Here is a 26941-nt window from a genome sequence, read left to right on the forward strand (position 1 = left end):
AGTGAGAATGGGAGAGAGTATTTCTGAGAATGTTTTATAGTATAAAGCCGAGTAGCCGTCTGGGCCTGGTCTTTTGTTAAGTTTTAGGTCTTTTATGGCGTTAGCAACTTCATCTATAGTTATAGGCTCATCCAAACTGCTTTTTTGATTCTGAGATAACTCAGGTAAGGTTATTTTTGAGAAGAAGGATTCAGCCTCTGTAGGATTAAATTCATTGTTTGTCTTGTATAAAGTTGCGAGATGTGAGTGAAATTTATGGACTATTTTAACTGGATTACAAGTGTAAACATTTTTTGATAATTTCAAACGTATTGGTTTGAAAGATTTGTTAGTTGAATTTAATGCCCGAGCCAAATATGTACCTGGTTTGTTTGTATTCATGTAGAAATTGTGTTTGGAGCGTTTGAGGGATTTATCAACTGACTCAGTGAGAAATAGATCGTATTCCAATCTAGATTTTTCCAGATGAGATTTTGTACTCTGAGATGGATTATCTTGAAATGATATGTAGGCTGCATTAAAATTGAGTTCTAGTTTTTTTGCTAGATTTTTGCGTTCCCGTTTAAATAGTGACATTTGTCTTTGTATTGTACCACGCAAGACAGGCTTATGAACTTCCCACAGTGTTATTGGGGAGATGTCTGTTGTATTATTAATTGATATGTATTCCTTTAAAGCTTGTTCAATGGCCATCTGATGTAGTGGGTGTTTGAGCATTATGTCCGGTAAGTACCACGTTGGGTCATGCACTTTTGGTATGGCTGAGGCTATAGTAGTGTATACTGCATTATGGTCAGACCACGGAATCGGAATTATATCTGATGCAATAATTTCTGGTATCATTCCTATTGTTAGAAAAATATGATCTATTCTGGTGAAGGTTTGATGAGGGTGCGAGAAATAAGTGAATTTCTTTTTCATTGGGTTACTTTCTCTCCACGAATCTACCAGATTGTATTTGGAAAGAAGTTGAGAAAAAGGTAATCTAGAGGTTATTTTGGATGGTGTAAAAGGTGATTTATCTAGAAATGGGAGGAGGACCTGGTTCGAATCCCCACACATTATCACTGTTTCTATTTTGTGTGTATTAATCACTTGTAATATATGTGAGAGGAATGGTGTAGGTTGTTTGTTAGGAGCGTAGTAGGAAATCACCGTGATTGCTGTATCCATTATATAACCCATGAGTATCAGGTATCTACCTTCTGGGTCTTTAATTTCTGATGATAAGGTGAATGGTGTGGATCGGTGAAATGCAATTAGAGTTCCCCTTTGCTTGGTACAGGAAGAAGCCGTGTAAATTTGTTGATAAAAAGGAGAAATATATTTTGGAGTAGAATCTTTGGTGAAGTGTGTTTCTTGGAGGCATACTATGTGAGCCTTCTTGTTATGGAAAGTACGGAAGGTATTGGTCCTTTTTTGAGGGACATTTATTCCCTGAACATTCAGGGAAAGTATATTCAGTGGTGCCATGGCAACAGATCAAATAGTTTTGACTTACTTTTTGTTATGCAGAGCTGACTGCGCAGATCAACCTGTGTGGACTGAAGAGATGAATAGATAGAAAAGAAACCAGTGAATTCTGGAGTAAAGAGTAAACAAAAAAAACATATGAGATTAGATGATACATTGTATAAATTATTTTTTGCAAGTAATCACAATTTACCCGTGAAAGAGAATAAATATCTCTCTCAGGGGAATAAGTGCCTTCGTCACACTCATACATAATATGGTTGGGAGAATGAGGAGGGCTAACAGGAGAGAAGTGCTATGTCAAAAGACATCAAAATGATGTTTCATTAATTGGAGTGCAGAATATAGTTTTTGTTAAAATTATTTATTCCAGGGTGGTTGTATATGGTTAGTCTTGCCCTAGGCTAAATAATTCAGTTAGAAAGGTACTGTTAATAACTTTGGTATTGATGAAGATAGTTTGAATTATTTTGGGATTTTAACCCTTTTAGAGTAAACAATTACATATTTTATTCATATGTAACTGTTTAGATATGTTAACTCATAAAATTGAGGTTGTATTGCTTCAGATTAGAATAAACAAAAACATAATTCTAGGAACTAGTTAGGTAATAATATATTTGTTTTAAGAAAAGAAAGAAAAAGCTTCCATTACTTCTGGATTATTGAACATATTTGTCCTAAAAAGTAATAAATCTATTGTTATTACCTGATAATATATAACTGAACAAAAATTTCCTTATTTCACTTATATATTCTAAGGCTATATGAATCAGAAGTAATAAGAAATATAACTGGAATGTAACATGATCCCATACAGTGTGTGACTTTCAGAATGCAGTTACATTCAGTTATAAATACAGGTTTTTTATAGAGAACCATCTCTTAGTATAATAAATGAAGAGATATCAGGAATTAGGATGTCAGTCCATTGAATCTTCTTGGTCCATGGATGATGTGGCATAACGGCCTCTTTTGTGAGAATGATGATTCCCATTTTGTTCTGAAATTTTCTGAGTGCTGCCTGAAGGTGAAGATGATGCCATTCTTCTGCGTGTGGGAGAGTTGCTGCTTGTGGGTTCTGTCAGATTTAATTTTAAAAGGGTTTGTTGTAGTTCATCTGCTGATCTGCTTCTGTAAATTGTACCTGGTAGTTAAATCTGACTGAAAAGGGGAAGCTCCATTGATTCATAATGTTGTGGCGTTGCAGTTCCATTAGTTGGGGTTTCATGGATCGTCTTTTAGTAATAGTAAGTTGGGATAGGTCAGCAAAAATTTGATAATTGTGTCCTTGAAAATTAAGTTCCTTTTTTTCTCTTGCAGCAATTAGTATTTGTTCTTTCGTTCTGTAATAATGAAATTTTGTGATTATATCACGTGGGGGTCCATCTTTCTTTTTGGCTGTGAGGGCTCTGTGTACTCTGTCCAGTTCTAAACGTTTAATAGGGATATCTGGCTTTAGTTCTTGTAATAGAGCAGTAATAGTAGATTGCAGGTCTGTCACAGTTTCAGGTATTCCCCTTATGCGCAAGTTTGAACGTCTGGCTCTAGTTTCGTAATCTTCGAGCTTAGTTTGCAGTATTAAATTCTCTTCTTTTAATTGTTCCAATTCTGTTATATTTACTTGGGTTGTAATTTCAATTTCATCCATTTTTATTTCTAGGGCTGCGGTGCGGTTTCCCAGCTCTCTTATTTCTTTGGTTAGGCTTTTTGTTATTTGGTCTGAGGGTTGTTTTAAAGCCTTATGAAGCATCTTTTCAAATTGTAATAATATTACTGGGGATGCTAAGGAGGCTTGTGGAGAAGTTTGTGAGAGGATTTGTTCTGTATCTGACTCAAATGGAGAGTCTTGCTGTGACATTTTCTGTCTGTGAGAGCGCCCTGATGCTGTATCTTGTGAGGTGACTGGAGCTGCTTTAGTTGCAGTGAGTGCCTGTGAGCTCTTTGTGAGGTGATTTTTATTTCTGCCACGGTTTCCTCCCAGTACCATATTTCCTGCCCAAACTTTCACAGTTTGTTCCCTGGGGCAAAAAGGTTCAAATGGATACCTTTTGAGCCTGCAGGCTCCGCTTTGTCCTTCTCTTCTCTCCTCAGCGGTGCGGAGCTCTAACAATGCATGTCTGCTCCGCTAGGCTCCGCCCATCTCCCCCCCTGGAGTTTCACTTTCAACATCTGGAAAAAAGACCTTCTCAGCCACTATACCTCATTCTATGCAGTCAGGTGTATTTTCTAGAATGATTAAAGCAGAATTTTCGCATAAAACTATCTAATCTTGCTAAAACTGCTCCCACCCCCTTCTAACACCTATACCAACTAACCTGTAGAAAAAAAAAAAGATGCACATACTTACCTATTTTACAGGCCACTGTGATCCCGTCATGTGATCTCCCTGTGTCAGCCAGCGCCAGCTACAAGGGAGAGCAGAGAGCATTTTGACAATTGCTGGAATGCCTTAGTGCTGATGTCACCCATAGGCTTACTATGGGTCACCTGTTGTCGGTGGTCCCTCCGCTCCTCTGAAGCTGCTGCTAGGTGACAGTGGTCATGTGACCTGGACCGGAGCGGCCTGAGAATAGGTAAGTATAGGCATCTTTCTGCTATAGGGTAGTTAGATAGAAGTGGGGTGGGAGCAGTTTTAACAAGAGATAACTTTATCTTAGAATTCCACTTTAACCTCCTATATATTAAGATTCACTTGGACTATTTTAATATTTTTTACAGTAGTAGGTATATTTCATATACTGAGTGCTTTGCTGCAATAAACAGAAATCATGAAAAAGGAAAAATTATCTGGTTCAGGTGGTTCCAGTAAAGGATACTATTAAGGCTGTAGCATACAGAATTAAGACACCTTTTTGCTAGTCTTAAATTGATCTTGGCAGCTGTCGTCGTTGGATTTAATTCAGAAAAAAACTTTAGTTTTTAGCAATATTGGGCTTCTGGTGTGCTGCTTTACCTTTAAAGAGAAAGGGGTTGCCTCCAAGTAAAACCTACTCTCATTGTATGCATTGCTATATACAGTATATAGGTAAAGATATAAATGGTGCACTTGTTCAAATAAACATTCAGTGTCAATATATGCAGTCTGTCAATCGTGGATTAGGAATGTCATACCCAATATTGTGGAGCTGTTAGTGTGGTGTCCAGCAGTCATCCTTTTGGATAATTAAAGCTTTGTTTGACCTTTACGCCAGCCCTTCAAGGCGAGCAGCCATTTCATCTATTGGTGGCGGTAGGTGCAATATACCTTTCTAATCACTGGATATACCTTGGAATTATATTTTCTTCACTGGTTACGTTGGATATCACAATATGGACTGACTTTAATTATTTATTTTTCACCATAGGAGGATTTTTATAATTAGTCACAATTTATATGTTACATACTTACAGTTTGATGATTATATATGTTTGATTAATTACTGTGCATATATTGACACTGAATGTTTATTTGAACAAGGGCACCATTTATATCTTTACCCATTTTTTGTTACTAGTGAGGAAGTTCACTATTTAATGGTAGCAGCTGTTTGATTCGCCTATTACCAATTTCACACATAGCAGTGCGCAAGTATTCTTTTAGTCACTTTATATACAGTATGTCCCATAGTTAGATCTAGTAAGCCAAACATGGATAGATTTTAGCATGCCCTGTTTTGGCTGGCTATCCTCCAGCTTTTGGTACTAGAGCTAGATACCTCTGCCTAAAAGATTTATAAAAGTAAAACCAAGCACAAACATAGAAATACACACAGCAAAATTTGCATTAATTTTGTAGCATTCAGCTTTTGTTGGGTTGGACTCTGTCGGCTTCGGATATAAAAATCCACAGAATCCGCAAAGGAGAATTTCTTTGGGTTGTAGCCAAGTTCCCTCTGAGCCTTGTCTATTCGAAAAGTGTGCATAACTGCGATTTTCATTACCTGTGGAGAAAGGTCAGAGCCTAAATTTCATGTAAGGGGAAAATGGAGTCCTACTCTTTTCAACTAAGTGTCACTTAACCACATAAGCCCTGGACCATTTGGCTGGCCAAAGACCAGAGCACTTTTTGCGATTCAGGACTGTGTCGTTTTAACTGACAATTGCGCGGTCGTGTGACCTGGCTCCAAAACAAAATTGACGTCCTATTTTTCCCACAAATAGAGCTTTCTTTTGGTGGTATTTGATCACCTCTGCGGTTTTTATTTTTTGCACTATAAACAAAAATAGCGCGACCATTTTGAAAAAAATGCATTATTTTTTACTTTTTGCTATAATATCCCCCAAAAATATATAAAAAAAACAATTTTTTTCCTCAGTTTAGGCGAAACTTATTCTTCTACATGTTTTTGGTAAAAAAGACAAAAAAAAAAAAAAAAAAAAAAACGCAATAAGCGCTTGATTGGTTTGCGCAAAAATTATAGCGTCTACAAAATAGGGGTTAGTTTTACGGCATTTTTATTAATAATTTTTTCTGCCATTTTTATCATGACTGCGACATTATGGCGGACACATCGGACAATTTTGACACATTTTTGGGACCATTGTCATTTCTACAGCGATCAATGCTAAAAAATTGCATTGATTATTGTAAAAATACACCGGCAGTGAAGGGGTTAACCACTTCCTGGCTAGGAAGGGGTTAAGTGTGTCCTAGGGAGTGATTCTAACTGTTAGGGGGCGTATCTCCAAGTGACACTTCAATGATCATAGCTTCCGATCACAGGGAGCTATGATCAGTGACAGTGTCACTAGGCAGAATGGAGAGATGCTTGCTTACATTAGCATCTCCCCGCTCTTTCTCTCCGTGAGACGATCGCCGGTATCCCCACGGACATTGAGTCCACTGGACCCGCGATCCTACTCACGGAGCTCGCGGCAGGGTCACGCACGCATCCACGCGGCGGCAAATTCAAAGGGACGTACAGGTACGCCCATTTGCCCAGCTGTGCCATTCTGCCGACGTATATGTACATGCGGCAGTCAGCAAGTGATTGGTAAACCCTCACATATACCCAGTGAAGTGAACAGCCTTAGATGATACAGAGAGATGAAACAAATCTCCCTACATAAGTTTTACATGTATATCTGCTGTTTTCAGCTTGCTATATTCTTTAGAAAATGCACATTGTGTTAGAAATCTTTCTTCCTGTTTCAGAAGTGGGAGGGGAGTCTGGGCATACACTGTGTGCGCTGATTGGAGGAAAGGCGCACACCCCCCCCTCCACAGGCAGAGGAATGAAGAACCTTGCAGAGCTGTACTGTGAATGGACCAGCTCTCTGCTAATCTATCTCTATGCACCCACCCCGACACAAATTTCCAGCTGCTTTTATCTTCTGTGTCAGAGAACTTGTCAGAAGTTATCATGCTGATAACAGAGGAACGAAGCGGCAGAAAGACACGGGACTTAGGGCTTTGGAGAGAGATAAGTAAACACTACAGATATATGTGCCTAGGTCAGTTTTTATGAATGGTGTTTACATCCACTTTAAGCAAATTGCAATCTTTAAAGAAGATCTGTCACTAGAAGCAGCAAGAAGAAAGCAGGATGGGGAGGGGGAGGCGAGTAGTGTAATTTTCTGCATTCCTCTTGCCGTTGCTTGTCTCAGGAAAGCTGCAGCTATGAATCAACTGTCCCCTTCAAAGTTGTTGTTGAATTAGCCAGAGGAGAAGGGGAGGGGGCAAAATCAGTACTCACATCGAGAGTTAAAAGACAATTAGAAACCAGGCACAAAGTACTACATGTACTTAGTCTCATAAGGGTCAGAACTGAAAAATAAACATTTTAATGATAGATCTTCTTTAAAATGGACCTCTTGCCAAATATTAAACACCCTGCCTTGCCTACCATATTTCCTAATAGTGATAACAGGTAACAGCAGTCATCACTTACTGTAACTTTCACTTTGAGAGAAGTCAAGGACCTGTAAACAGCCTTGTTTCAGAATCCAGGGGCTTCACAGGACAAGGGAATCGATATGAAAACTAATATATATATTCTTAGACACTACAAGGTGCCATTCTTCGGCAGTATTTTTACTTAGATACTTGTTAGACTAGAACCAAAGTTGCTGTGAGCCATGGTTAGCTATTTAAGCATCACCTGACTCAATAAAATGAGTTAAAAAAAATAAATAAATAAAAATAAATAAATAAAAAATTGAGAGGTAGAAAATGATTAGCCAAACAATGACTGCATCCTATTAGACACAGCCACTGTTCAGGAGCACCACTGTATTCAAGCCTGAATACAATTGCCAGCAGTGGAGATCCCTCCATCCATGCTATTAACATGGATGGGGAATTGGATCATCTCCTGTGATTTGGTTCCTCAGGTTACATAGTTACATAGTAGGTGAGGTCGAAAAAAGACACAAGTCCATCAAGTCCAACCTATGTGTGTGATAATATGTCCGTATTACATTGTATATCCCTATATGTTGCGGTAGTTCAGGTGCTTATCTAATAGTTTCTTGAAACTATCGATGCCCAAGGTTGGGCTCTCCGCTGATGTCTTATAGCCCTCTCCAGTTCTTCTCCCTCTGTGAGCCGCCTTCTGCCTCTGCCGGGTCTGATCGAGGTTGATCAAGAGAAAATTAAGCAGTGCCTGGTCAGCTTTTCCCATCTAGCCAAACTAAGTGCAAACTAAGATAACAGAGAAGTTCTAATAGGCTTGATGGTGGGGCACTTTTTAAATAAACCTTACCTCATTTCTGGTCAGCAGTGGGTTTATGTCTACGAACGGTCTCAGCATGAGGTGTGCATATTCCAGTATGAGAGCTATGAAATGAAGAAATTTATTTTTAAGTGATATGTGAGAACACAGCAACTCCCCTCCACAATACAGTATAGTCCCAGAAAGCTCCTTTTGGACCGTCGTTAAGAGCACCAACGCTCTTAATGGGTCTCAAGGATAACTGGCAGAAAAATATCTCGATGGACTGCCCCTCCTGTAATAATTATTCTGCAAGCCCCCTTTGTTCCCCTGCCCCCTCCACTGCCATCCTCCTTTTCTTTTGAACACTGCATACCTAGTTGGTCTAGTACTAGCATCGCCACCATAAATTCGCTATGGCAGTATAGTTCCAGCACGTGGTAGATTAACCTTTACCACTGCTCACTGCTGCACTTGAGGTGGCCTTGCTACTGTATATACTGATCTGGAAGCCAATTGCCATCTTATGCCTAGTCATACTGTTAAATAAGGATGAGCTCAGGCGTGTTCGCAACTCCACGTGCTTGCGCCCACCAGGAAGCTGACACTCCACAGCGCTAATCACAGGCAGTGAGACATTTCCCGATCCGTGGCTGCACAGATCGGGAAATGTCTCACTACCTGTTATTAGCGCTGTGAAGTGTCCGCTTCCTGGTGGGCGCATGGAGTTGCGAACATGCCTGAGCTAATCCTTACTGTTAATCACTTGGTATGCTAAAATTGTGTTATTACCATTGACATTGTCTTCCTTTTACTACTCGGCAACAATCAAAATTTTGCTCCGCCCCCTCTTGTCTGCTCTACCTCCCAGCCATGATTATCTTCCCATGTGTAGAAGATTCCCTGAAGGGAAGCGCTGACAGTTCAATAGTTAATCATCTGCTCCACATGAAATCCCTGAATACCAGAAATAGAAAGTAACACTACAGAAAAATATTAAAATATTAGCCTGGCTAATATTTTAATATTTTTCTGTAGTGTTCACTGTGGGTTTCCCCTACTTTTTACACAGTCAGCACACATTAGCAACATCAATTATCTTCCCCTCTGCCCCCCTAATCATGCTCAGACCCAGTCTACCTAATCTCCCAACAGGTCATGATCAGATCACAATCTGCATCCTCAATTTGCTGTCCAAGATCAAAAGCCATTGCTTTCTTTCTTCCCATAATCCATAAACCTTTCATCTCCACCGTGTCTTTAATCAACTCATTGTCTCCTTTCTGCTTCCCTTATCCATGATAATCTACTGTATGCCACTCTCCCAGGTACTTAATAAATTAATGGTCACCTCTAACTTTTCCACCTCTACCATTGTTCCATGATTGACTATCATTCCCCTCCACCCATTAGATTCTACCTAATCTCTTCTTTCTTCCATCATGGTTTATGACCAGCTCCTGCACCGCCTCCCAAGCTCCCCTGTTCTACATTCAGTTTATAGTCTATTTTCTGTATGTTCAGTTCTAATGAGGCAGCGCACTTGATGGAACAACACATACTCAGTGAAAATATTGTCTGACTCGCAAGTAATACAAATAACCAGTATGTTGTAAATCATTCAGACATCAAAATTATTCAGCCTAAACTAATACATTCATGTTCAAGCATGCATTTGCTTTTCTATCAAAAATTGTCAGATTCTCTTTTGAGATCAGAATAAACGCAGGGAAAGGATAGCTAAATTTCTGATCCAATCAGACACAGCCCTCTCAGACATTTAATGCAACCTTTTGACACAATTCTTGCCAACAATTAATAATACTAATTAACAATACTAATGATAACACAAAAAGTAATATACATTAAAGCCTACCCATGGCATTTGTTTTTCCCTAGATAAGCCAGATCCTTGGCTTGATAACTGTAATCCAAGTTGTGAATGATAATACATACCTACAACATAAACCAAAGAACTAGGAAGAGGTATCCAAGGATCAGGAAAGCCAAGTTTTTCAAACTGAAAAAAAAAAAAAAAAAAAAAAAAAAATCGGGGTCAGCGCTCTGTAGTGTATATACATTCATGCTAGTGTTCAGATAATGCAAAATTCATTGTAGCAAATGCATTTTGGTGTGTTTCTGTTTTTTTTTTATTTCTTCATTGACATTGATTGTTTTTTACTTCTGAATCTGTACTGCCTGTTCTTCTTACAGTACCTCTAGGGTTTGTGTCTGTACATCTAGGGGCCTGGTTTGTACTTTCCATGTGCAACATTTCCTTGAATACACTGGTTAGTGGCCTTTTAGCTATGGTTGGTTGCATGTGCAAGCGTTTGTTGGCATATGTGAAATAGTGTGTATTGGCATATGACCCGGACGATGGGTACACACACACACACACACACACACACACACACACACACACACACACACACACACACGTCAAGGAGGGAATTTAAACTCCTTTCCTTGTGGTGTTTGGTGCTCAAACTTCTTCCCAGCTTCCTAATTCCTGAGATTGCTTATTCCTTCCTTGCCCATTTTTGACCTGGACTGGCTGACTCTGCCTTTGTTGCCGATTCTGCTCCTTCCGGTTTAACTCTCACCTGCCTTAATCCCTGCTTGGGCACTGAATACTCTTGCTTGCTGTATGCGTCACCCTGTGCTTGGACACTGCCTGCCACCTGCCCTGACCTAAGCCTGCACCTCAACCAGCTACAGTGTTGCTGATTAGTCTCCATAATATAGCCATCTTTTCCTACAATGACCTTGGTGGAGCCATCATGAGGGCTGTGACCTAGTGACATCTTACAGGAAAGTAACCGGGGGGCCACTAGGGTCAATGGTCCATCACGTCTTGTGTGCTCCAGTGAAGGCCAAGGTGCCACATAGATTCGTCACCCGGGTTAGCCTGCATCACCTGCCAGGGAAAAGCCTACGTCAGGAATGTAAAGAAAAGATGCTAAAGAGGGGCTAATAAAACAAGCCTACTGCTTAGGCAAAGCACAGGTTGCTTTAAAGAGACGGGGTAGTCTATAGTTGAAAAACATGATTAGTATTGCTATAACACCTGAGCTGTAAGGTTGCACAATCATTCAATTCCTTATTAGGCACCTAAAGCTAAAATATTGATTTTAGGAAGATCAAGGCCCAAGGGCCTCAAAGGGAAAGTGTCTCCAAGCTATAACTTTTTATCGCTCCAGAAAAATGGTAATACAAGGTTGTGGAGGCGCTCAGTGTTTTATTCTCTAACAAGAGAGAATTTCAAAACAACATAATGATGTTAACTAAAGAGTTTTTCAAGCATTTCTGTGGTCAAAAATGAAAAGCCAATGAAGAAGACAACCATAACAATTGTTAAAGAAATGTATGTACTGTGGCAGCTCTACAAGGGCCTCAAGGGTTTATCTCTTCTATGGTGATAATGAGAGCATTAAAATGCCAACCAAAAATATCCTCACATATAATTAGATGCATTTATTTAAATGCATTTATGCATTTACTATATGCATTATTATAATATATGATTATACTTGTTTCCTTTAACTGAAACTATGTTATTTAGCCACTTATTTCTTAATCATTTTTATTAACTATCAATATATGCCGTACGGTCCAGTTTTTGACAGTGCAAAATAGTACAAGGCTTTTTTTGGTGTGATATACAGGCAGTAAATAAACATTTTTGCTATACACAGTGCCTACATTTCTAACTACTTATGAGTCTTGTTTAATGCATGGATATCATGAAATTGTTGAGCAAATTGAAGAAAACTCCATCTGTGTTTATATTAAATTTAAAGTTCACCCAGTTTGTACCCACACGTATGTCAATACTATGTTTTCATATGTGAGAAGATTATGACCTCTTCAGTACATGTACTTGTCCCATCAATCCTTGTTTGTTAGGGATTTGTGAGGAGTAGTTATGATGGATTGTGGATTACATGTGTGTTTCTTGAATAAATACTCAAAAGGATGGACTGTAAAGGTGATTCAGTGAAAGTAGCTGTAGTATAGTAAGGGTTAGGATTAGAAAGCTGCCTCCAGAAGCTTGAAAAAAAAAATTAAATAAAAAAGGTTGGAGGGTTTAAGCTATTAACAAGATGGTACAGATGCCCGGTGACTATCCAACGATTTAACCCCTCTATCTCAGGTACTTGTTGGAGATGCCTATCCTCTAGTGGGACAATGCTCCACATATGGTGGGCATGCCCTCCAATTCGGAAATTTTGGCAAAAGGTCTTTGATCTTTACAGCAGGCTGATGGCGACCTCAATTAAGCCCACACCAGAGATAGCCCTACTATCTATGCTTCCGGGCCCACTCAAGTTGATTAAAAAGGACATACTGCGCCACTTTTTGGCCGCGGTCAGAACAGTGATCCCCAGACATTGGAGAACAATAGATGTGCCTTCCTTGGGAGATTGGGCTGTCGAGGTGGATCAGATAAGAGATCTGGAGCGTTTGCTGGCGCAGGAAGCAGGGAAGGAGGAACAGTTCTCCATTACTTGGACCTCATGGTCGACGTTTCGATACTCTGATGACTTCCTTACATGGATCAGAGATGCCCCGTCCTTGCCCGCCGATTAGCCATGTCGGGGTGCTCCCCAAGTCTGTTGTCACTCCCTATCTCTTCACATGCTCTTACTCATCCCTTTTTCTCTGTTATCTTTCCTTAAGTACTGATCCAGTCACTCAAATTTATATAAAAAAGACTATATTTCCAGAATTGCTCAACAACTTAAATATCCATAACAAATGATTGAGTGATCGCTACAGTGTTTCAGCCCGACGAGGAGGAATTTCCTGATAACACAAACACGCAAAAGTTTAAAGGTGGTTATAGGTTGATTCCCCCACACATGTTAGTGTACTAATACATTACAAACCTCTATATCTAGTGTGCTAATACAATATTTTTCTTGTTATGTATATAATGTATACAATATTATACTATACAGTACTTTATTTTTCTGTTATATCTTTATTTTGAAATAAACTAAGATTGAAAAGAAAAAAGGTTGGAGGTTTTGGGCTGCTGTGAAATCTGGTGCATTGCCAGACACTGAGGCGATGGTCTGATTTACTGTACTTTCCACGAAAAAATGGTTGAGGTGCAGGCAAGGCCACCATTTGCCTTCTGCTTGTTTGCATCGTCAGCATTTATTGGAAATAGCGGAAAAAAAAAAAAAAAAAAAAAAAAAAAAAAAAACTTTTGCATGACAGAATTTTGGTTCTGTACCATCTAGAATGTATTTTATATGCTATTTCTTGTGTGGAGACATTTAGAGAACAGGTATGTGCTTTTACAGTATATGAATGTTTTCTCAGTCTTCTTCTGTCTGTGAAAGATTTGGGTCCCTCTCCTACACTTTGCATTCCAAGCCCGTATTTGGAGTTAAAGAAGAGAGCATGCTGGTGTATAGAGTTGAAATTGAGTGTCTCTGTGGAGTCTCTAGGAGCATAAATGTTTCCAAGGTCATGAATCTTCATGCAAAATGTTTGCGGTTGGTGGGATTGGTTAGAAAATGTGTAGTTTGCAAATATGACCACCAGGGGATTGGATCTGCATTGGTGTTCTTTGCTATACTTGAAAAATGTGTAAGCTTACAGCAGGGCCATTGGCCTTTAAGAAAATGTGGCGAAATTCCAGGTTCAAAATCCAGATTTTGATGAAGGGGAGTAAAAAGGCTGGTGGGGATGCCACTGATGGAGATTTGCATGCTGCTTGAAAGCCGTTTAGTGTGGCTACTGTACGTGGATGGGTTAGAATTAGTTTGTCAATGTGTTTAAGTGCCACTCATGGGGTTGAGACTAAAGTTTGTGGTGTTATTGCTTTCTCTTTGTCTATCCAGTCCTTATGGTGCTCACGTACATTTAAAGTCCAATCCCTGGCAACTTGAACATGCAAAATCAGGAATGACAGCAAGGGTAGAAGTCTATTTGCTAAGATGTTTGCATATATTTTGATATCAGCATTAAAGCGCAGCTCCACCCAAAAGGGGAAATTTCGGTTTAAGGTCTCCTCCCCCGCTCCTGTTTGTGAAATGCAGTTTTTGGCGAGGAGGCAGAATTGTAAGTTCTCCTTCCCTCCTCCCTCCCAAAGTTTTCTGGGACATATGACAGGTCCCAGAAGACTGCGGGACCATTCACATTGCGCAGCGCTGTTTGCTAGCCACAGGCTATCATAGCTGGGTGCTCATAGTAAATATGCCAGTGCCAGCAAGAGAGGACACAGTAAGAAAACGCCAGAGGTTTTCACACCACTGGATCATGGGACAGGTGAGTGGCTGTTTATTAAAAGTCAGCAGCTACAGTTTTATAGCTGCTAACTTTTAATTTTCACTTAAGAGACTGGAGCTCCTCTTTATGTAATGAGATTGAGAGTGGTCTGTAATTAGAGCCGTGGCAGCTTTACCTGGTTTTGGTAAGATTGTGATATATGCATCTAGGAAGTGTCAGGATGGCGGGGGTTTTATACAGGGCATTAAATATATTTAAAATGTGAGGTGCTAATTGATGATCCAATGATTTATAATATAATACAGGGAAGCCACCTGGATCTGTGGTTTTGCCAGGTTTCATATATTTGATCGCCAATTGTAATTCTTCCATTTCTAAAGGCCTATCAAAGTGTCAAGCTAGACTGGTGATTTTGCCATTTATTACACATACCATTGGATGAAACCACTTGTGAAAGCTGACATGTTCCCCGTCATGGATAAAATATGCCTTTCCACTCTGAAACATGGTAATAAAGGTTATGTGGTTATTCAATAAAATCAAGTAAAATCGAATCACGGGATGACAAGGAATATCCAAACCCAAGGACAAAAATGTATTATATATTGCAGCTAACAAATTCTTAAACTTGATGGCAGCATGTGTCTTTTTTTTTAAGGCCAACTACATTTTCTACAAGTACAACAAATACCTGATGGTACTGTTAGTGTATTTGTAACTTCCTTTGGACAGAACTAATTCTCAAATGTTCTCAGCTATTTCATGCAAACTACATAGTACCCCCACCTAAATGCCATGAATTAAAGATGAGAAGAGGCATTTGCAGTCCAAAATGGGAGAAAACCCTATGGTGACTACACTGCCTTGCCATGCATACAGTGCAGGGAGTAGGCATTGTAACTCTCATAAGAAAGTGTGTTATTGGCAAAACCAACTGTTTGTCTGTATTTGGTAAGTTATTTTAATTCTCAAATGTTCTCAGCTATTTCATGCAAACTACATAGTACCCCCACCTAAATGCCATGAATTAAAGATGAGAAGAGGTGTCTGCAGTCCAAAATGGGAGAAAAGCCTATGGTGACTACACTGCCTTGCCATGCATACAGTGCAGGGAGTAGGCATTGTAACTCTCATAAGAAAGTGTGTTATTGGCAAAACCAACTGTTTGTCTGTATTTGGTAAGTTATTTTGAGTGTTCAATATACAAATGCCAATATATTCACAAAGAGGGTGGAATCATAACTGGCAGGAAATTCTTCTGAGCTCTTATAGTGGTGTTCTTATTCACACTGGCGGGCTAGGCATGGCTAGCCCATATTATTTGATCCACAAATTATTATAATGTTATCCTTCCCTATTCCCAGTGACAAAATATACATTTTACATGTTTGTGTTCCAAAGGCAATATACATAAATTTTCAACTCACAGCAATGTATCCTTTGCTGGCTGTTAGTGCTTCTGCGGCAAGTACATGAGCGTCTACCAGATTATACAAGTGAATCCAATTTATCTTGGTATGGTCATTCCAAAACTTGAAACATAATAATCTCTTCTCAGCATTAGCCTACATTAACACAGAAAGAAAAGTACATTATTTTGTAATGCAAGCTTCAGGGAATTCTCAGCTCAGGCATAGAGTTACATAACAGAAACACCACATACTTATATTAACACAAATATAGAGGACATTAAAGAACTCAAGCTAATTAACCACAGCAATTTAGGAAGACTAGATAAGGAGACAGAAATACAGATCAGCAGAACATGTAAGTTATTTGTGAGTCCAGGCAATAAAGCAGTTAAAGTGGGGTTCCACCCAGGGCGTCCATTAAAAAAAAAAAAAAAAAAAATTAAAAAAAGTTAGCAGCTACAAATACTGCAGCTGCTGACTTTTAATTGGACACTTACCTGTCCCTGGGTCCAGCGATGCGGGGGATTGAAGCCCCGCTCGTCCCCCCCCTCCGCTCATCGGCGCCGGCATTTCAACTGTGGGCGCCGGGCTGTGGCTTCACAGCCTGGCACCCACTGTGCATGCGCGAGCGGCGCCGCGATTGGCCGCTCAATCACCTGGGACCTGTAATAGGTCCCAGATGATTGACAGGAGGGAGGGAACAGAGCGGAGCACTTCCTGTCCGAGGGGGAAGTGATGTCACCAGCCCAGGCAAAGGAAGAGGCAGACTACGAGGGACCACCTAGCAACAGGCATTTAGAGGCAAGTTAAAAAAAATAAAAAATATCCAAATGTTTTTTTGTTTTTTTTTTAGAATTTTTCAGGTATGTTTGTTTTTTTGGGTGGAACCCCACTTTAAGTGAAATGAACACAGTTTGATCAGTGCATTTATTACCTTTATAGGTTATCTGCCAAGGAACAGAATTGTGAGCTTTAGAAAGATGGCAGCTCAGTTATGGCCACAGTGGCACAAGAAACCTCTATTTAGTACACTATACAATGTGTCACATTTCCATATGAATTAAGATTCCCATTCTCAGCTCCTTTTGTATCCTAAAGTTCCCCATCAAAACTGTAATCCTCAGATCCTTAATATTGTGTTCAGGTCTGTGAAGGTGTTCTGTCATTAGAAGTACCATCCTACTGTCATTAATAGTAAATTGATGCAAGTTGCTTTCCTGACGATTTAAATTAGTAATCATGCTCAAAATATACTTAAATCAAAAATCTACTACCCATAGTGTCAGCCTCCATTTTCAACAGTTAATTATCTAAATTGTTTCAAATCCACTTCTTGTCTGACCCATGTACCAAGCAAAAAACTATAAAAAACAAGGGACCTCTCCGAATATAGTCAAGTAACACAGTAAGAAATTTGCAGTGCTTACTGTAAGCACATGTCCACTGACTCACCAAAAATGATCTGTGTGAGCCATATAACTCAACAAACCAGTGTAAAGAAGCCAGACTGAAGGAACCCAGAAGGACTGTTACAAACAGGACCGAACAGTATAAATGACAAGGCTTTATTGACCAAATTTTAAATTAACAGAACACAAAGTGGTGACATGATGTCATGCCAACAGGTTTCACCCACCAATAGAATCGGGCTTCTTCAGGACAAGATAGACAAGTGCGTCATCACACACACGGCAACCCCGGCAGCTTTCATGCACTCAGCTCCATAGCTAGTTTGGGCAGCCCTGCATCCCTGTAAGTGCGATAGGACTCAGAAGGCTGAGGCCTCGTTCCATGTTGTCACCCGCTGACCCATTGTCTGACCCATGTGGCCTCATTAGAGAGGCTGTTGACACAGAATAAACTCCAAAGACTGGAGTCTAATATCAGATGAACAGGAGGAATGTCCAGGATTGTCACTAGTCACTGATCCCCCTTACAGGCAGTAGGGAGCATGTCTTTAGCTGTCCTAGCAATGTGGATTTATTGCTCATGGAACACTTCTACTACAGTCCAGTAGTCCAGTCTGAAATTAACACTGTATGCCTAATGCAGTTTTCTAAGGCTGTTAAAAAAATCCCACAACGTGTCCTCAGATGACACCTGATAAGACAGCTCAGGTTTGTAGTTCTACTAAATAGAAGTTTGCAATACGGAATAGATAGGGAACATTTACTAAAGGAATAGAGAACTTATAATTAGTGAGTAAAGTCAACCCAATTATATGAAGGTAATGGGGTGGGGGAAGGGGAGCGGGCCCTATCAATATCTTGAAATGGGGCCCCATGATCATAAATGATGTCCTTTGGTATACAGCACTATTTTTACTCTATAGGTTCTTTGCTTTCAGCAAATGTTCAAGGGGGGTTGGTGATCTGATACAACTGTAATAAACAATATTGTTTCTGTATATATGACCTTGGTGAAAGATGGGCGTTGTTTTAAAGAACATGCTTTATTGTAAAAGACCTTTTTACATTTATGTTAAAAGGGAGGGTTGTAATGGATGCATTGCAAATAAGGGTACTTTAAGAGCTGAACAAGATAACTGCTGCTTTGTGGAAATAACTTATTATGAAGCCTAGTTTAACAAATGAGCACAGCACATTTCACAGTTTTGCATTCTTCCAGCACTGCCTTCCTCTCTGTATTTGGTTACATAACATCTGAGAACAATGAAGGATGTACATATTGGAAGACTGTAGGTGTGAACAGGGAACATATAGCTATAAAACTCCCAGCAACTGTCACTAATTGCAGTCCCCTTTCTGACAGAGGTCTGGGTGGTGGGTTATCTCCACTCAAGGGCACCAGCCCACCATGTATTATTTGTACTATCCCAGGGGGCAATTGTTACCCCTTCTCCCCATCCCGGCCCCAGCTCAGTTTTTTCCTGGAGTCAGTTAATGTATAGGAGAGTAATACAGAAGATGAAATAGTTTAAAACCCATTATAGAAAAAAAGCGAACAAAAGATTTTCTTAGACTTAAAACAATATTAAACCCCAAACTAAAAAACTGTAATATATTGCATCTTACAAATCCTTAGATATGGTGGCTTCATCAATTTTGTTTTATTTTTGAAGCTTTTCCTCCTCTGTTTTCATCTGGTGATCTGGCCAGTAACACATCTGCTGTATTAGAACCCCCCCCCGCATGAAGGAGCACAAGGGGCACCTTTGAAAAGCAGCATTGTCTGTCTAGGATGGAGGGTAGTGTTAGATATACTAGCAGATTTAAATACAATTCAACAAAATTGAAGATGTTCAGTTAACACTATATAAGCAATTACATCAAACATGTTTTTATTCCTTTTTGGTATAAAGATTTTACATAAACAAAACGAATCACTGTAAGGACCCTTTCTAGTGTTGAATGGTTGGTCTCATCCTTGTAACTGATGCATCTTGCAAGAGAGCTTGTTCATTTGAAATACAAACAGATTTACTGGCCAGATCACCAGATAAAAAAAATGAAGAAAGAATACCTAAAAAAGAAAACAAATGCAGCAGGGTGGATTTGATTTAAATCACTAGTAAAAAGCAACTCATCTGTCCCGCAGCGACTCCTCCTCTGACCTGCTGTTGACTCACCGACAGTCCCATTCACTTTAATGGGACGGCTGGTGATGCGGCAGTGACAAAGGTGAGGGACGTGGCGGAAGCAAGTGAGTGGATGCCCACTAACAGGCGCTACCATGATGGATCTGAAATGACAGGTGCTCTTTAAATATAAGGTCTTATTGTTGCTAGTAGTTAGAATCTTTAATATTTGCAAACAAAATGAAGGTTTTCTATTTAGAATAATAAGCTGTCAGGTTAATTAAACAGCGATATCGGAATCAATTCAAATCATACAGTTGTAGTGTACATAGATTTTCAAAACAATGGGATAAAGGAACATTCCTGAACTTTGTTTTATCTCATGGTTACAGTGAAATTGTGTGAATACAACAATGCAGTGCATGTTATCTCAGCTTGCAGAGTTTGGATTAATTGAATAAGTTTATCAAAAATGTAAATATTGCAGAATATACAGCCTCATGCTACATAACTAAGCTCCATTTCATACTGAATAAACTAAATTATTAATGTATCTTAAATAGAAAATTATATTTTTACTCCAAAACGCATTTTATTAAAATAAAAAATACCAGATTTCTATCTATCTATCTATCTATATCTATATCTATATATATATATCCACCCTGGAATGCAGCGATCACCACCATCTTAGCCATCATCTAAGAATTGGTTAGCTGCAATATAATACATGTTTGCTTTTGGGTTTAATACCTCTTTAATATGTGGGTGATAACCTGCCTAGGATATTGTTCGGTCCACACCTGTCCCATAGGCACCTTAATAAACTTGTAACTATTCTTCTATATTTATTTGAAAATGAATACCCTGCAATGGCTTTACCTTGGTGTAATCCACAGTCTAGTTGCTGATACATGTCTACAGTGTTTGCAGAAGTGTCCCTTAGCTGACAACGCACTTACAAAGTTTTGGTACCAATCTCTGTACCCTTTCCTAGTTTTTATTTAAGCCTTACTGTATGTATATAATGTTTAATAACTGATGACATACCACTAGCCTAGGCAAAAGTCTTCTTTCATCTGGTCCATAAATTCCAGGAGGTCGTAATACGCAGGTCACGAGTTTACTGCCGCCTGTAGAAGCAGGTAAAATTCACTAATGTAAAAAACTTCAGTTTTGTGATTTTAAGTTGTTTATTGTCCTCTTAGCAAATTATTTATTTTTAGGTTTTGGTTGCATACGGTTCAAGGTACACCATAGTACACACATACAGGGCACATATTTTGGACATTTTAGACATGAAGGCAAATAAGAAAAAATTATTAGTTGCACTAAAAAGCAAAGTAAAAATAAAACGAAAAGCCCAATCTCCAAGTGTAATGCAAAAAAATAAAGTCTGCCACCCTTGTGTCGCCTTGGGCCTATGTTTAGGTGTAGGTGAATGCATGTGACAGAAGGCTTATTGTAAAGATTTTAGGGTCGTCATCAACATTCCCTATTTTTAATCCATATACTGCATGTGCATACCCCATTCACAATTGGTGCCACCTGGCAAGATTTGGAGTCCACCAGATTCTCATTGGGAGACATGTTAGGCTTGCTGGTTCAGCTTCCCCCTCTGTAATGGTTTTTTGTGAGAGCTGACCACAAATTTTTTACTCAAGCCGATTTTTACCGATCCCATTGCCATAATATCATTTCATGTTAGCAGCAACAATAGAACATTCTTATGCTGTTAACTTTAAAGAACTTTATTGGGATTGGTGCTTCTGCAAAGGGTGAAATATGACCAGCAATGGAAGGGAGGTACCTCCTCCTTCCTTACAACACCATGGGATACCCATTTAACACTTTCCTGGCACCAACATACATGTGATAGTATGTTGCCATGGATTGGAAAGGAAAATTACAGTATACAGTGATACAATATTCCGTTATATCTTCTTAATCATTTTAATGGCCCTGTTTCTTTTGATATGTGTTTACATGCTCAGGAAAAACAAGTCATTTACTTACAATACAGATGTACATTATATCCTCTGCAAACTGTTGATTCATTTGGAAAAGAAAATTAAACAACACTTTTATGATGGCGCCTGTATTTTCACAATAGAAAAAAAAAAAAAACAGTATTTTACTATGCTGGTTTTACTAGCCGATTACTTGCATGTATGCCCCAGTGTGTGCAGGTATCAGGTGGAGTGATATCGTATTGTAACATTTCCCCGGCTATAATTATCACGTCTCACCCTGGGCACCAGGGATCACATTGCACTTTACATTAATTTGTTGCACACTGGCATTTCTAACCTTATCTCCTCTCAGGGCAGCTTAAGTGTTGAAATGCCTGCCATGCTATGGAAATGTCTGGGCCTGGCCATGAATAATTCCAACTGAGCATATCAGGTGACCACTACAAGGCTTTTCACTAACAAAACAATTAGAGAGAAATGTGAGGAAAACAATTAGAGAAACTTATGAAGTCCTGTTTGCACAATAGGCAATCCTGGACCAGTTACTCCTGGCGCTGGGATTTTGGGTAAATGATTTCAGCGCAGGACTGTCTGCTTTTAGTGCAGAGGCTCCTGTTACAGGACAAGTTCAGTATGCAACAGAATAAGGGTTAGTGTTATGCCGTGTACACACGGGCGGACTTTGACCGAACTCGTTGGTCAATCCGACCGTGTGTGGGCTTCATCGGACTTCTGACGGACTTTTCGGTTGAAAATCAGACGGACTTTAGATTTGGAACAGGTTTCAAATCTTTCCGACGGATTCGAGTCCAGACGAAAAATCCATTTGTCTGTATGCTAGTCCGACAGACGAAAACCGAGGCTAGGGCAGCTATTGGCTACTGGCTATCAACTTCCTTATTTTAGTCTGGTCGTACGTCATCACGTACAAATCCGTCTGACTTTTGTGTGATCGTGTGTAGCCAAGTCCGTTCGTTCCAAAGTCTGTCGGAAGTCTGTCGAAAGTCCGTCGGAAAGACAGTCGGACCTTTGCTGCCAAAAAGTCTGTCCGTGTGTACACGGCATTAGGGTTTAGTTTGGTGGGTAGGCTCATTTTAGGGGTCATGTTAGTTCCCATTTGTGTTTTCTGCTTGTTTCCCTACACCTGACTGTGTAGAATCACATGCTTTCTAATTGTACTTGTTCACACTTGTACACTCAGTTATCCTAAGCTCTACACCCTACACTAAAAAAAAAAAAAAAAAAAAAAAATACATTCGTTTTTTACTGTATTCGGGCGTTTTTGATCCCATAGACTTAAATGCAATATACATGATTTCATGCATTTTTGGGCTTCCTTTTATGCCTGAAGAATTCCTCTCCTCTTGTAAAACTGCTCTCCCCCCCCCCCCCCGCCCTTGCCCAACTAAGGAAAACACCTCCTAAGCTTGATAAAAATGCTTCAACATCACCAGGAATACGCTCTGCTTTTGCTATGCTCGAGTGTGTATGCAAGCGTAGGTGTTTAGGTTAGGGGTGTTACTTGTTAATGTTTGTATTAGGAGTTAGGTAAAGTGTTGAGGTTGAGGGGTTAACAATTCACATTCATTTTTTAATATTGGTCTAAATATGTTACCCCCAACATTTCATATTCCTGAAAATATTCTCTTTTAATGCTTCTTTTGTGTGAAAACCCTGGTGTTCCTGTCAGTCCATCTGCTTTTCTATTTCAGACTGACAATGCTAGGCATAAGAGCAAATCTTTCCCAGCAAGGTTGTTTTTCTGGCTGTGCTGGGAACATAGCCTGCCTGTCATCCAATGATCACACTTCTGCTGACTTTCCCCCACCCCTGCACAACCACTCACTGGGAAGATTGGTGTACTGCTGTTTCTCCACCTCCAGTCTCTTATGCAGAACAGAGATTACGTGATCACTTATTATAGTGTTGTTTATATACAGTGCCTTGCAAATGTATTCACCCCCTTAGCTTTTTACCTATTTTGTTACATTACAGCCTTTAGTTCAATGTTTTTTTAATCTGAATTATATGTGATGGATCAGAACGCAATAGTCTAAGTTGGTAAAGTAAAATTAGAAAACTATATACATAAAACTATTTTTCAGAAATAAAAAACTGATAATTGGCATGTGCGTATGTATTCACCCCCTTTATTATAAAGCCCATAAAAAGCTCTGGTGCAACCAATTACCTTCAGAAGTCACATAATTAGTGAAATGATGTCCACCTGTGTGCAATCTAAGTGTCACATGATCTGTCATATACACACCTTTTTGAAAGGCCCCAGAGGCTGCTACACCTAAGAGGCACCACTAACCAAACACTGCTATGAAGACCAAGGAACTTGCTAAAAAAGTAAGGGACAATGTTGTTGAGAAGTACAAGTCAGGGTTAGGTTATAACCAAATGGAAAGATCACAGCAAACCTGCCAAGAGACGGCCGCACACCAAAACTCACGGACCGGACAAGGAGGACATTAATTAGAGAGGCAGCACAGAGACCTAAGGTAACCCTGGAGGAGCTGCAGAGTGGAGGAAAGGGAAACATGTAAATGTGTTGGAATGGCCTAGTCAAAGCCCAGACCTCAATCCAATAGAAAATCTGTGGTCAGAATTAAAGATTGCTGTTCACAAGCGCAAACCCTCCAACTTGAAGGGGCTGGAGCAGTTTTGCAAGGAGGAATGGGCAAAAATCTCAGTGGTAAGATGTGGCAAGCTCATAGAGACTTATCTAAAGCGACTTGGAGCTGTGATAGCCGTAAAAGGTGGCTCTACAAAGTATTGACTTTAGGGGGGTGAATAGTTATGCACATTGACTTTTTCTGTTATTTTGTCCTATTTGTTTGCTTCACAATAAAAAAAAAAAAAAAAAACCCAGCATCTTCAAAGTTGTGGTCATGTTCTGTAAATTAAATGATGTAAATCCTCAAACAATCCATGTTAATTCTAGGTTGTGAGGCAACAAAACACAAAAAATGCCAAGGGGGTGAATACTTTTGCAAGGCACTGTATATTTAAAATCGAAATGAAAGACAAAATATTTGTAAACGGAAAGGGTTGTTTTACAAGGTGAGGGTTTATATATACTCCAAGCATTAGGCACTCATATTATTGGACTATGCCAAATGGAGTATTATGCCAAATGGGTAACTCAATTACCCTAATCCAATCCCCATAGTAAATTTGTCAGGATGCTGACTGTCCAAGAACATGACAGGAGGTGTTAAAGTTGTGTCAACCTGAAGAAGGAGACCACGTCCTCTGAAACGTGTTTTCTTGGCAACCCACAGCGCTCCTTGTCAGCTGTTACTGTTCGAGCATCACGTGATTGCAAACGTGAGCCGGGCTCCCTGTCATCGGAAGATCTCTGTTGTGAGCGGGCAGCTCACATGCAGCTTGTCGGCTGCTGCACGCTGACACACTGGGAACATCCACCGCCAGGGAGCCCGGGATCCAGCCAGGAGCCCAGACCACTGAAGCGGAACTACAGCTTGACTCAGACGCTCCTTGACATACACTGGCATGTGAGTGCATAGTGTTACTTTGTATCTTTTATTTGTTTTATTAAACAGTGTTGTACTAGGAGCCGGTGTGCTCTGTCTTTTCTTTTGTTTTTGCAGTTGTCAGTTTCCCGCTGGAATATGGAGCTGCACGACGTGGTGTGCATCTTATTGTGTTAACCCCTTCCTTTGGTGGATTTTAGAGACATTTTGGCTCAAAGATGTTACCCTTCAGTGGGACTTTTTTTGTGATTTTACTTGCCCAAAGATTTTTTGAACATTAGCGCTAGTATGATGTGTTTGTTAAAGTTGTGGAACCACCTCCTATAACTTGCATCATCCAATCACTATAGAGCCATGAAGTCTTGTACAAGTGTAATTGTTGGAGATACATAGCTGAAGGTGGTAATTACTGTCCAATCATTAAGGTAAGTATGTAAAAAGAGCATTATATGAGAATGAGAGGTGGTGTGAAAGGTTCCAACTCCTGCTTAGTGATGGGTATTCCAGTTTGCCACAGATGACTTCTTTCTATTCTATTGTGAACCAGCTGTTAACAAATCTCATTAAAAAAAAAAAAAATAGCTGGGCCCCTGCAGATTAATATTTTCCATTTTTAGTTAAAAAATTCCACTCATTATACAACAACATTGTTAGGATCTATTACCCCAATTACAGTTGCTCAGACACATATACTACACATATGGCTAATATAGTAATAAGCTGAATAAAAACAATGTTGGATTGCAGGTGGAAACCTATACAGGCATATTAAAAGTGCACAAATTCCAATGGCCTGACTTTTCATTAGTAGTCACATGCATCAAAGAAGCAGCTTTTCCTTGTGTAGTTATCAGCCACTAATATTTTTGCCACCATTAATACAATAATCTCCTATAAGCTGTAAAGCTTGTGTGCCTAAATGCTTCAGTAAGGTAAATTTGGCCCTGCCATTATCACTAAATTAACAGATGTAATCCACCAAGGCAATGTACAACTGCAGGATAAGGGTTCTTCTGTTTAGTTACAAATGGGTTTAATGGGAAGGTTCCTTTATACTACATGGAATGAAGAATGGGCCTGTTTTGCCTAGAATTCTCCTCAAAATAAAAATATTTAATTTACATTCATTTAAGCATTTTTGAAAATTATTTTAAAGAATTAAGACTCACCTTTGAGTGTAGTTCCATTGGCTGCCAGAATCATCTGATCAGCAATGGTCTTTGTCTTGGAATAATAATCCAGCTGCTAAAAATAAACAGTACATCTTTTAGATGGATATACAGTAATATTGGGTAAAACTATACATTCGGTAGCAGTACAGCATCAACTACTTAAAGAAGAAGTAGCCAATAGCTGTCCTAGCGTGGGTTTTCATCTGTCAGACTAGCATACAGACGAGCGGATTTTTCAACCGGACTCATTTGAAACATGTTCCAAATCTAAAGTCCGTCAGATTTTCGACCGAAAAAGTCAGCTGCAGGTCCGATGGAGCCCACACACGGTCGGATTGTCCGCTGGATTCGGTCCGTCGGTCCTGTTCGGTCGAAAAGTCCGCCTGTGTGTACACGGCATTACTGTGCATGCTCAAGTTGTGCTGCGCCTTGTGAATAGTCTCGTAGTTATATAGTTAGTCTGGTTGAAAAAAGACACAAGTCCATCCAGTTCAACCAATAAGGCCTCAATGGATAAAAAACGTCCAAAAACGCTGGTGAGCTGCGTTTTTAGCGTTTATCTATGTTTTTCTGTAAAACAGCTAAAAAAAAATCCTCTCAGAATCCACTAGCTTTGTTTTTTTTTTTTTAAGCCAAAAAAACGCCCCAGAGAAAGACTGCTGATAACAGCTTATGTTTGCATGGACACATAGGATAACATGATGGGGAGTTTATTGCCTGTAGAAAAAAAACATCTGAAGCCAAAAAACAGCTGCTGTAAAAACGTTGAAAAATGTCCAGTGTGCATGAGGCCTAAAAAAAAAAAACAAAAAAAAAAAAAACTCAGCAAAGCACGATCCAATTTGCTCCAGCAGGGGAAAAAAAATCCTTCCTAATTCCCCAAGAGGCAATCCAATATTTCCTGGATCAGCTTTACCTATAAATGTTAGTATCCAGTTAAAATATACCTATGATGTGTCCCAAAAGACTGCAGTGGAAGAAGGGGGGGG

The 26941-nt window shown here is 39.5% G+C and overlaps 1 protein-coding gene across 2 annotated transcripts in view; it reads right to left on the reverse strand.

Annotated features, from left to right (window-relative positions):
• Positions 1 to 4201: 4201 nt before the first annotated feature.
• SDR42E2 (short chain dehydrogenase/reductase family 42E, member 2) overlaps positions 4202 to 26941 on the reverse strand; it is a 68121-nt gene continuing 45381 nt past the window's right edge. Inside the window, exons 6-12 of one of the 2 annotated variants that reach the window (XM_073591045.1) lie at positions 25950 to 26022; positions 20355 to 20437; positions 15782 to 15919; positions 14787 to 14852; positions 10065 to 10128; positions 8160 to 8233; positions 4202 to 5396 (exon numbers count right to left, since the gene is read on the reverse strand). In XM_073591045.1, the coding sequence (XP_073447146.1) occupies positions 5187 to 5396; positions 8160 to 8233; positions 10065 to 10128; positions 14787 to 14852; positions 15782 to 15919; positions 20355 to 20437; positions 25950 to 26022 (708 nt within the window). In that variant the 3' untranslated portion in view covers positions 4202 to 5186. Of the gene's footprint in view, positions 5397 to 8159; positions 8234 to 10064; positions 10129 to 14786; positions 14853 to 15781; positions 15920 to 20354; positions 20438 to 25949; positions 26026 to 26941 lie in introns of both variants that reach the window. The other variant, XM_073591044.1, reaches the window with a different exon arrangement.

The sequence above is a fragment of the Aquarana catesbeiana genome, linkage group LG06 (assembly GCF_042186555.1).
Source record: "Aquarana catesbeiana isolate 2022-GZ linkage group LG06, ASM4218655v1, whole genome shotgun sequence".
Taxonomy (NCBI): Eukaryota; Metazoa; Chordata; class Amphibia; order Anura; family Ranidae; genus Aquarana; species Aquarana catesbeiana.